This window comes from Lithobates pipiens, unplaced genomic scaffold (genome assembly GCF_037356315.1).
Source record: "Lithobates pipiens isolate NorthernLeopardFrog02 unplaced genomic scaffold, aLitPip1_a1.2 Scaffold_18, whole genome shotgun sequence".
Classification (NCBI taxonomy): Eukaryota; Metazoa; Chordata; class Amphibia; order Anura; family Ranidae; genus Lithobates; species Lithobates pipiens.
In genome coordinates, this window is record NW_027507758.1 from 531,883,407 (window position 1) to 531,896,157 (window position 12,751).

At 40.8% G+C, this 12,751-nt stretch overlaps 1 protein-coding gene across 2 annotated transcripts in view; it reads right to left on the minus strand.

Annotated features, from left to right (window-relative positions):
* NBAS (NBAS subunit of NRZ tethering complex) overlaps positions 1 to 12,751 on the minus strand; it is a 1,050,553-nt gene that overhangs the window by 124,005 nt on the left and 913,797 nt on the right. For both annotated transcript variants that reach the window (XM_077488811.1, XM_077488809.1), the window contains one exon: positions 3,531 to 3,670. In XM_077488811.1, the coding sequence (XP_077344937.1) occupies positions 3,531 to 3,670 (140 nt within the window). The remainder of the gene's footprint in view (positions 1 to 3,530; positions 3,671 to 12,751) is intronic.

The following is a 12,751-nucleotide window of genomic DNA, read 5'->3' on the forward strand; positions in this document are numbered from 1 at the left end:
AAAAAACCATGCCAACCCTTCCAAATCCTAGCTAGAATCGAAAAAAAAAATGTTATGGATATATATACATTTTATTCTTCTTTTCCATATGGTAACTTTGGTGCCAAAACAGTCACATATATCTTATTTAGGTTACAATTTTCAATTTTTTTTTCCTTTAACCAAGTTGTCTTTTCTAATAACATTAATTTCCCAAAATCTATAATTTTATGTGCTCCTTGATCATATACTAGTTTACAGCACTAATAGCAAGGAAAGATTATAACTTTAAAATCCACTAATTTTACTTACTTTTCTAACATACAAAGTCCACGTCAAGCTCATGAAGGCTACACTAACAAATTGCTATTTTATCAAGAAGAAAACTGACTGTCCACAAAGATTTCTTCCACTGTAACAAAAACAACCATTGCTTGAACACCAAAATCTGGAGGAAATCCTTTGCAACTCCTTTCGCTGACCAGCTGCTATGTTAAGGATAAAACTGGTTAAAATCACCTGTTCTAGACTGAGAGTCAATCACTCAACCTAGAAAAGACTTAAAACTCCAACCAAAGCTTTTATTTTTTATTTTTTGGTAGAATTGTAGAAAGTTACATCCACTGTTAGGTTTTTATTACTGTTGGGTTGACACTGGGTTGATTTCTCCTCACTTCCTGTACTGGTAATAGGTCTCTCAGCAACAGGAAGTGGGGGAATCCCTCCATTGGGACACATAAGCAAAACATTTTGTCTAATAATTTATTTCTTTTTTTGTGGTAGGGTGGGCCCTGTAAGTCATAGAGAATCTCATTATATGGCAATCCATTCTCTGCAGCATTCTCCTTGGGGATGGGTCCTTAATGCCCTGGGTTTATAGAAATCGTGTAAATAGGGAGAAGGTCAGTGTTGGATCACAGAATTATCTAATGGTTGGAGCAAAGAAAAGAATCTGCAGGGAACAGAGTGAGACGCATCGCTAGCTGATTATATTATTCACATTTTGCAGGGCAATCCATTAAGAAAAAAAGAAAAAAAAAGTTCTTAAAATGTATGTCCAGCCAAAACCTTTTTTCTTAGTTTTGGAAAGAGTGGGGCGTGGTTATAAACCTTGCTGTTTTTTTCTGCTATTTTGCACTTTGTTAGAGAGATTTCCTTTCATTTTCTGTCCTGCTGACAATGTTTTGCCAGCCATGAAATGACATTAACTCTCAAAAAGCAGCACAAATATAACAAAATGCTTTTCTTTAAAAGAGTAGGGCACAGCTACAACTCCTGTAAGTTTTTTTTATTTAGTCTGCATCCCTGTTGTAGATGTACATTTACTAATTGTCTGGGGAATCCATTGCCCCAGAATAGAGTCGGGGACTGTCAGTCAGTCACTGGCTCTCTCTTTTGGCCCTCTAGCATTCACTGGAGTGCTTGCTGGGCTGTGGGGGGGGGGGGGGGGGCAGGCTAAGGCTCTCAGTGGATTGCTTAGAGGCTGAGCCATCTGTTGGTCAATGGTTCCAGTGGATCACAACCATATGGCCGGAATCTTTTTATAGCCTGGACCGGCTCTGTGACTTCAGCCCACTGTCATCTGAAAACGGTTCACCGGAGTGCAGAACGAACTGCACTCCTGTGATCTATAGGAGAAGTATAGCTGAAATAGCTTTGACTATACGTCTCCTTTAAAGCGGAACTAAATTCAAAAACTAAATATTTGCTATTTTATATAAAACATTTAGAAATGTTAACTGTGCCTAAGCAGTACCCTTAAAATTTGACTTTTTATCTTCAAACCCTCCTGAAAATAGTAGTGCACGTTTTGTATGTAGGGCACTTATGAACTCTTGTGCTGAAATCCTAGTAGCTATATATCTGCAGTGCTTGATCTGCTCCTCTAACTGCTAGTCTTAAGAGATTTAAAGTGAAATCTGGTGATATCACTACTCTGCTGCTTACTTTTTTCCTTGCTGGAGGCTCTGACATAAAGAAGCAAAACCCTACCTTAACCAAGATGGCTGCCTTTACACAGACAAATCATGTAAAACAAGACTTGGTAATGGGGGAAAGATCAGTTGTACGGAGACCACATGCAATACTAATGATTAGTCCTTTGAACTCTGCTCGCCTTTTTTTGGGCACAGCTTCCAGAGTCCAGTTCCTCTTTATGATGATCAATACCAGACCAGGCTGACTTTGGCTTTATCAGGGCTCATGACTTTAGGTGGCTCTCATAATCTTGGGGACATTACTAGGTTGGAATATTTTGGCCAATCATTAATTTCCGCAAAGGTAAGGAAACTACCAAGCATAGCTGGTCTCTCTCTTTTCATACATAAGGACATTCTATACATGCTTGGGAGATAAGTGTCAACATGAAAGTGGTTGTAAACCCGTACAAACCACTTTGACCTACAGGTAAGCCTAGATTAATCCTACACGGTTTATGAGATATTTGGCAAAATACAGGCACTGAGCGCGCCGCTGTCAATGGCGATATGCAGCGAGTGGTGGCTCCCATGCGCCTGCATGGGAGTGACGTCATTGCGGCTTCGTCAAATGACAGCAGCGGAGCACGGAGACCCACCGAGAAGAAGGATGCTCCGAACTACAAGGGACAGCAGTGATATCGCTGGCTCCTGTGTCAGGTAAGTGACACATAATGGACTACTATGCGATGCATAGTAGTTCATTATGCTTTACCTTTGCAGGGAATCAAAGAGGAAGTAAACCCATCAGGGTTTACTTCCTCTTTAAAGTGCCTATAAAGGCATCATTTTTTATTAACAATAAACATGTCATATTTATCTACTCTGGGCAGTGGTATTCTACAGAGCGGCCTGAACCTCCACTTCTGAGGTCCAACACTCTCCTCCTCTTCTCTGAGTGCCCCCATAGCAAGCTGTGTGTTGTGAGGGTAAGGCATGCAGGCATGCTCTTGAGCTGTCCTGTATGTATGCATCTATACACACACAGTACAGGTTAGCCTGCTCTCTCCTCACCGGATTTGATAAACAGCATAGGGAGACAATGGTTCCCGCTGCTGCCTCTGTGTACTATGAGGAGAGCGAGAGAGAACAACAGATGGACACAACACTGGATTGAAAGAGGAGCCAGGTAAGTATTTAGGGGAGCTGAGGGGAACTGATCATGGAAGGTTTTTTTACCTTAATGCAAAAATATGCATTAAAGTAAAAAAAAGTTTATGCCTTTAAGACCACTTTAATAGTCATTCACTGCTTGAAACGTATGGCTGCCAACTAATGGGTTAGTGATAAATGCAAGGCTAATGCTGGTGTAATGCCCTGTACTGATGTACAGGATGGTTTTAAGAAGTTAGGGCTCTAGTTTCATTGTTTATTGATTTCTTTCTTTTCATGTAGTACAGTTGTATAAGCTGTTTTCATTTTTATGTACATGGCAAGTCTAAATTAAAGAATTACATAAAGTTTCTTTGGAGGCAGCAGGAAATATAACATAATTTGAAGTTGCAGAGCTTGACGTGTTTTATTTCATTTCCTGGCTGACTGAACTTGGAGAGAAGGCAGCAAACCATTACTTACACACTTGCTCCTTTCATTGGCGGCCAGGCTTGTAGAAGTAAAACTAAGTGCTGGAACTCTTGGCGGGAGTGACTGATGTCCAGCAGCTCTACAAAGAGGCTATATCTTTTCTCTTCATTTTCAATGTCAGACACTTCCACCTGGAGGTTAAGAAAAAAAACACAGCTCAGTCCTTCAATTTATTCCACACAACAAAAGCAAAATGCATGACAGATCCTCTGCACAGAGTACTGGCCATGGTGGTTAGTCAATGTCTACAATGTGCAGAGCACTCGCTGGGCAAAAATTCTTTACCTACAGGAAACAAAAGGACCACATCTTTTCTAGGTTAACTACTTGATTACTGGAAAACTTGGCTCTAACAGTTTCAGGGTTATCTTACGATACGAGAGGACCTAGAGCTAAGGTCATCTAGTGGGTGACCACTAACTTTTATAAAACCATAGGAAGGTATCTAACATTTTTAGTGATTCAGAGGGAATACAACAGCTGGGTTAGACATAAACCAGGCAGGACTCTTCAGAATACACTAGGATCTGGTCTGGAAGATTCACTGAGAGTAATTGTTTGTCTGTTATTGGAAGGAGGCATCCAAGTATCTAGAGACATTGTGAGTACAGACCTCAGTCAAGGATCCTAGTAACTGTTGCTGCTGCTACGCCTGGCATGTCAATTCTAGTGTTTACCTTGCCTGGGACAATTCTGAAAGTGTCTCGGTGCTGTCTTTTTTGGGTGTTTACTAACATAGTGAAGAGTGTCCTCAATTTATTGCTCAGCATTCAAGGAGTATCCCAGGGCTATACATTTTAAAAAGGAAACCCCTAGACTCATTAGTGAGCTAGAAGAGTGACTGGTGCTGTGTGCCTGGCTGCAACAGCACTAATCTGGGAAAGGAACCTGGGACAAAACAGCAGGCCTATTTGGGGGTGAGCACTACACTTAAAACTAAAACAATTCAGATGACTAAAATATGACTAAAACTAAAATGGCATTTTAGTCAAAATACTATGACTAGAACTAAATCGAAATTTGACGTCAAAATGAATACTGTTTCCACATTTACATGCAGCCCAAGCTGTCCAACAGACTTGCATATTCAAAACCTTCCTCAAAAGAAAAAAAAAGAAAAAAGCCACTGCTGTACAAATTAAAAGTGGAATGATCAGTTGTCCCTCTACTACAAATATAGCTGAGACTTTAAGAATGTGCAGAAAATAATTTACAGCAAGAACATATTAATAAAGGTGAGCTTATGCTTTAAAAGTAAATATTCAAACTACAGTTTAATATCAAAACCTTCCAGCAGCCGTAATGTCCCCGGGTCTATTGCTACACGCAATGCATCACTGAGATGTTGTTAAATTGCCTTATATTACCTCCTAAACATCATTATAGATATCCATTCCCCTGCATACATTCTTCTGATAAGGCAGTTTCTCTCTAGAACATTATAAAATGCTTGATTTCACATTTAAATTCCCTCCGCAGTAGGTCACAGATTTGAGGCTGAAACAGACGTATTTACGTACTGCCATTATATCTCCAAGCAGGGACATTATTTTACCGGTTATGAGGGGGAGAGAAACTGAAACGTAGATCTGATCTTTATTTCCTTAAAATTACTTTGTTAAACTTCATTTTCTCCAGAACAGCGTTTTTTTTAGACACTAAAATATAATCTCCATTTTTAATCCAAAAAAATTCTCATTTGTTTGAGAGGAGGGACTGAACGCTTCATTGATTGAGGGTGACTTTAACTATCACCAAGGCAGAGTCTTCAGCGGCAGCCTGACGGCTTATCAGCAATAGATTCACCAAGGTTGACACAAAGCTCTAGGTTTTTAGCCTCACCAGAGGACATCAAGTTAACCTTGCATGCAGGTGAATCACCACTTAATTCCTGTAAACAAACCTTTTAAAGAAGAACTTGAGTCTAACGGGAATAGCATGGGTATAAAAAAACACTTTGACCGACTTTTCTTCTAATATGACATCCTCACAAACTATGCAGCTGTGCTACATACCTCCACTGCATTGAACTGACTGATGGCACAGGTCATGCAGAAGCAGGACAGGGTTTATTTTTTAACTGTGGCCCTACTTAGCTTGAACATGTTGCAGAGAGTCCTTGTAAATTACCACCAACCTCATGTCTCAAAATGGAAAAGGACCTGGACACATCCAGGTGTGAGAAAGTATGATACATGGACCATGGTCACCACCAGTACAATTAACATTACCTCTAAGAAATCAGCCTTCAAAGTTTTAGCCCGATGGCATATACCCATCCAGGTCAGCATACCTCCACCCAATCGGACAAATGCTTCCACAGCTGTCATGCCACTGGCAATGTCTGACATACATGGTGGACCTATCCATTGTTAAGTAGGTCTTGGGCCAGAATATTCAATATTTTGCAAAACTACACTTCCCTTCTTCACTTACAGTCGTCGCGCCCCCCCCCCCCCCCCCAAAGCGCAGCATAAACTCATTAATCATCTATTTGACGGCCAAGCAAATAAATCATAATGCATAATTGGAACATACAACATACAACTTACCCTATATGATGAGGCAAAGCAAAGGATAGGCTCTTTTTCATTAATGAAAAATTCATAAGTAAAGCTGGCCATACACCTATAGATTATCTGCAGATTTTCTATAGTTAGATGGAAAAAGTGGGAGATTCCACCATCCACACATTTTAGCAAACATAGAGAAATCTGTTGCACTTTTTCCATCTAACCATAGAAAATCTGCAGATCATCTATAGGTGTATGGCCAGCTTATCTTTATCAACTCACATCAGTGGTACCTGAAGAAACAGAACCCCTAGATCCAATATATATATATATATATATATATATATATATATCCCTCACTCTTAATGGATAGCTTGACACTCCTTTAAAAACTGCCTTGATGGGATTGAGTATGGAGGGACTCGGACACAATCCTCCCTCCACTTTTAATCCCAACTCTTACCAACCTCTTCTCCCTCCCCCCCCTATTGTTTCTTTCAATTCTTCTATACAGTACAGGATCTAATACAAAACCCTGTCCTCCACATTGCAGATCTATGACCTGCTAAATCACCGGTCCCAGTCATGACAAACCTCCTCCCCGTGGACCTTAACTGGAGCCTAGGGTTCAGACTATCATTCTACACTTTTACCTGTCACGCACATAACCTTCAAACCTATCCTTGATTTTGAATAAGGACCAGAGAATCTCTGAGAAACTTCGGAAGGTTCCACAACTGGTCGACACACAACAGTGGCTTTACCTGTTCAGTCTATTTTACAATTTACTGCAACATTTTTGTTATTGCTTTTTGACAAAGTGAATTTACTTTAGGCGCATTTGGAGTTGGGACATGCTGTCAGTATACATCTGGTGTCAAAGATAAATTTTACTAACTGTACTGGAACAGTGCCCAAGAAAAACAGTCTATTCTGTTTTCAAGCTGACCTGACTTCTGTCAGGGCTGTGACTCTGTCTGAACACCATCTACCCTGAGCATTCCTTTTTTTATTATGTACTTTATCTCTGCCTACTACCGAGTGCAACATCAGCTATCACGAGCCAGGCTACTCTTTGGTCATAGGCCTATGTGAGAAATCCCATGTGGCAGATCCTGTTGGAGACTTGACCCTTAGGCAAGCCATAGAATAGATGATTTGATATTCTTATATGGTATAAACCATGGGAAGGAACGTTAGTATTGATGGGGAATCCCTCCTCAGGAGCTATTGTTTTGTGCTGACGGGGAGCCTTCTCTGCTGGCAGAACACAGTGATTACTTTCCAGGTACAGGTAAAGATGGCATTTCAATGAATGTGCAGCAATAAAAAATTATTTATTTACGATGCTGCATAAAAGATTCCAGTATACAAAAAAGCCCTAATATGTTTCAGCCTAATGAGGCCTTAGTCATAGATTATAGCTATGAGTAAGGCCTCTTTAGGCTTATATGCGTTAGTGCTTATTTGTATACTGGAGTTTTTTATGCTGCATTGTAAATAAAGAATTCCTTATCGCTGCACATCCATTGGACTGCCAACTTAACCTATACTTGGAATATGTGTTTGAACCTCTTCCTGACCACGATATAGCCAAAAGAAGGCTACAGCGTGATTGTCCAGTTTCGGACTGGGTGTCGATGAACGTCCTCCCAAATTTACACCCCCTAAGCCCTTGTACACACGGTCGGAGATTCTGTCGGAATGTTTTGTCGGATATTCCGACTGTGTGTGGTCTGCATCGTTGGTCGGACGGAATATCCATCGGACCAACTTTTCCAACTTGCTGGAAATATTTTCCCGACAAAATGCTCCGATCGGACATACTCCGATCATGTGTAGCCTACTCCGATGGACAAGGTGTCACGCATGCTCAGATTAAATTCCTAGACCAAAGCTATTGGCTACTAGCCTGAATGTAGTCCCGTCGTAACGAAATAACATCATGACGTTATGTACAATCGGATTTTCCGACAACTTAGTCCGACCGTGTGTATGCAACATCACTTCCGGACCTCTTCCGGAATTAATCCGTCGGAATTACTCCGACGGATTTGGTTGTCGGAATCTCTGACTGTGTGTACAAGGGCTAACAGAACCACACAGCGAGAACCATACTGCTGCGTGTATCCGACACACACTGTGATCTCTGTGTTCTTGGGACACAGCTGATGACAGATCAGAGTAAATAGCCAATCACAGCAGCCCTTTACCATTATTATTTTTATATTATACAATATTTATATAGCGCCAACAGTTTACATAGCGCTTTACAATAAAAAGAGACAGTACAATTGAAATACAGTTCAATACAGAAGGAATAGGAGGACCCTGCTCATGAAGCTTACAATCTAAGGGGGAAAGGTAATGGCTGCAGGGGATGATTTGATGGAAGGGACTCAAGTACAGTTCTTAGGTGGAGGTGGGATAGGCTCCCTGAATAAGTGAGTTTTCAAGGATCGCCTAATGACAGACAGGGTAGGAGCTGACCGGACATACTGGGGCAGGGAGTTCCAGGGGATGTGAGAGGCTCTGGAGAAGTCCTGGAGGCAAGCATTGGAAGAGGTACGGATTGGTTAGTAAGGTGTATAAGTCTGGCAGCAGCATTCATGATAGACTGAAGAGGGAAAAGCCTGAAGCGTAAAGGGGGAATTTACCATGTGATCAGCTGTGTCAACTGATCATAATGTAAACACACTGTTATCGGCATTCCTTTCCTCAAGTGCTGTCACAGCGGCAACCCCCAAGTGTCACAGGGGACATTTACAGTACACGGGCAATCAGGGCACTGATCAGTACTGCCCCAATAGTGCCAATCAGTGACCATCCGTGGTGCCCATCAGTGACCATCCGTAGTGACCATCTGTGGTGCCCATCAGTGCAGCCTATCAGTGCAGCCTATCGATGCCCATCAGTGCAGCCTCATCGGCACACATCAGTGACAGAGAAAAATGATTTATTTGCAAAATTTTATAACTGAAAGAATTTTTTTCTTTTTTTTTTCAGCAAAAAAAAAAAAACAGTTTTGATCAAATACCACCAAAAGAAAGCTCCATCTGTCTCAAAAAAAATTATAAAAATGTTGTTAAGGTACAGTGCATGACAGCACAGCGTGACATGGCTGAAATCTGAGAAGGAAGGCAAAGGGGTAAAAGTGCCCATTAGGCAAGTGGTTAATGGCTGTGAAAGCATCAGTCTGGCACTGGGATTCCGTTAACCTCTTTGGGTCTGAATTACGGGGTTGCAGCTCCTCGTGTTTTGTTTGTTTGTTACAATGATTACTGCTGGCGGTTATAGCTGCTGGCAGTAACCACATGTAAAAAATCCAACAGGCTGGTTGTAGCCAAGTCGATATATGGATCAACTTGGGTATAATCAGCCTGCCATAGATGGATCGAATCTTGGCCAGTCCCTGCTGAACCGGCCGAGCTTCAAGCTGGTCATGCACCTTGCAATCTCCTTTAGACCTAGCAACAAATATGTAGTATGAAAGCCTGCCTGATTGGAACATAAATTGAATACATTGTTTAGGTGGAGCCTATGTTACATTTTAGAAGATCCAAAGTAGACTGAATTATTATTATATTTTTTTTCATGTCCCTAAGGTACTGAAAAAATAAGTCACTCCTGCCGGGACACTCACCTTTAATCAGGAACTGTCCACTACAGTACCTTTTCTTGGTCACAAGATGCCCAGTCTTCTGGTTGAGTGATGCCCTGCCTAATTCAACCTGGAAGACTGAAGACTTAATTTTGAATGCATGTGTTATGGCCCCACTCCCTAAGGGTGTGTACCCAAGGTTCCCTCATTTAGTGTACTGGTGAAAATAGTGGTGCTGACACCATCATTTGAGCACCGCTATCTGTATCAGTTAAAGTATAACTACAGGTAAAACTTTTTGAATGTTTTTGAAGGTTTGAATGGAGTGTAGAGGGATTAGAATGCTTGTCAGTTTGTATTGCTGTCTGTGTCGTCGTTAAGGAGATTCACCCTATCTGTCCTGTTTACTCTTATCTTTAAAAGTGAAAGTAAAAGAAAATCCCAAATTTTGGCTTGTCCCCAGAAAAGTAATAGAGGGGAAAACTTCCAATTGGTAAACTAGTTCTGGTGGTCCCTGCGAAAATCTTTTAATTTGCAGAGATTTACTCTCACTTCCTGTTTGGCTATGGGACACAAAGTGAACGGAAATCTCTGCAATGGGACACAGATAGTGAAAAAAATTGTGACAGGGGTTATAAACCTTCCTTGCTTTTTTCCAAACTGGAAGTTTTACCTAAAATTCTATTTTAAGACTGCCTAGCCTGGAGAAAATGTAAAGATGAAATGGCCCCTGCAGTGTGACCGTCCTGAAGACTTTAGAAAAGTTAAGCATAAAAAACAAAAAAGTCAAAAACACAGCCAGTGGGGACCAGCTCTCTGATTAGGAGCTTTAAGATTCTATGCTTTGGGCGAGCTTCAAAATACCAAAAAGTGCCTCTGTGTACACGTAACTTGAGCACATTCAGCATGTTTTCAGCTAGGTGATTATTTTAGGCACAAATAGCAGCTTTTCTTTTTCATAAACTTGCAACTAATATGCAAATTATCAGTTGGATTTTTGCTTGTGTCCCCCCCTACAGCAAATAAGGCAGACATATGCATAGCCAGAGCTGGGGAAGCTCCTATTGATTTATGGGAATAGAGTTTTTTCCTGATTCAGGTATTAAGTCCCGAGAGGAACTGTTTATGTACAAGAACAAAAACCTTGGAATGAAGGCAAAAAAAGTATAGTATTAAGTTAAAATTACTAAAACAATTATATTGATGTGGTTATTATAGTTTCGGTTTATTTCTTATTTAAAAGCAGTTTCAAATGCTCAGAAATATAAAGACTGTATATTTCAACAGAGTGCTGTAGAGAAGGTAAACAGCCTTTGATTATTCAGCAAATGTGCCACACATACATAAAATAATAGTGTACAAGGTAGAGACAAAAATTAAGCTCATAAACTTTCAGCTGTCCTAGTACGCTAACATCTGCGTAAGGCAATAAACACTATATTACCACAGCTACAAGGATAGCATGGCAAAAGACTTGAAATGGTCTTACTTAAAGTTAGCCATGCAGTAAAATAAGCTCCAAAGAGGCAAAATATAAAATAAAACTGGGGACAGAAGGACTGTCACTGTGTAAAGATGCAGATGGTGCCTGCATAAGCAGGGAAAAGGTCACTCAACAGATGTGAAAATAATTGGAGACAGGTAGGTGTTGCCCACAAAAGAGAGGATTCTCTAGTCCAGGGATCTCCAAACTATGGCCTTCGAGCTGTTGCTGAACTACACGTCCCATGAGGCATTGTAAAACTCTGACATTCACAGACATGACTAGGCATGATGGGAATTGTAGTTCCTGAACAACTGGAGGGCCATAGTTTGGAGACCCCTTCTCTAGTCAGTCATTGCTCTTGCATTCTGCAAGGGTAGATTGAAGCCTAATGCCCCGTACACCCGAGAGGAACTTTCGACCGTCAAGAACGCGGTGATGTACAACATTATGATGAGCAGAGAAAATGAAGTTCAATGCTTCCGAGCATGCGTCGAATTGTTTCCGAGCATGCGTAGGAATTTTGCGCATGGAAATTTGTACGGACGTTTGGAGTTTCCGATCGGAACTTTTTCCGACCGAAAAATAGAGAACCTGCTCTCAATCTTTTGCTGGTGGGAATTCGGGGCAGCAAAAGTCTAATGGAGCATACACATTCACATCACATTTTCCATCCAAAAGCTCTCATTTGACTTTTGCTGGCCAAATTTCAGATCGTGTGTACGGGGCATTAGGCCTCATGTGCACTACAGCTGCTAAACCGAAGTATGGTAGCAGTTGAGAGTTTTTTTCAGCAGCCCGTGAACTCTCCTCAATGTTATCTTATGTGTACCCGTAGACTCGGTCATTTATAGTAGTTTAGAGACAGATGAGGTTACAGGCATTTTTTTAAAAGCAGAAAAATCATGTTCAGGACTGTAGTTTACTTGCATTTCAAACACCAAATGCTTGTAACCATGGTAAACCATGTTTATGAGTGTTTGCGTTTATAAGCATTTTTAAAGGCGAAAAACGTTCTCGTAAATTTTAAACATACAAAAATGTTGAAAAAAACACAAATTTCACCACATGCTGTTGGCTGCATCAATTGGTGAGTCCAGTAGCGACAAACTCTAGTCCTCTCACGCAATTTTCTATGTCTTTGGAGCCTCAACAACTGCAACATCAGGGGCATTTCTTTACACATGATCATGATGGGATCCATAGTGAAAACAAAAAAAATAAGACAGCTATCTACAAACACACTGCTCTCTGCTGGCTCTCTGTTCTCTCACAGAATGGCTTAAATATTTAATAACTTATTTGTTTTTTATGCATTTGGGAGGGTCTACTGAGGTTATCTTTAAAAAACACTTCTAACCTCAAATGCTCATAACTGCTGCTAAACTTGCATAAACTCAGTATGTAAAACCTGTAAAACTGATGTTTTTCACCGTCGGTTTCCAGGTTTCAGAAAAGGTTTCAACTGCCCTGTGTACGTGAGCCCTTAGTGTTTGTTCACCTTTACCAAAAAACTGTCATTGGATGTCTGTAGATAAAAATAAACTTTTACCGACAGGTGTTGGTCGTCGTGACCACATAACTCTATCCCTTACAGCCTTGCATTGGCTGCCCA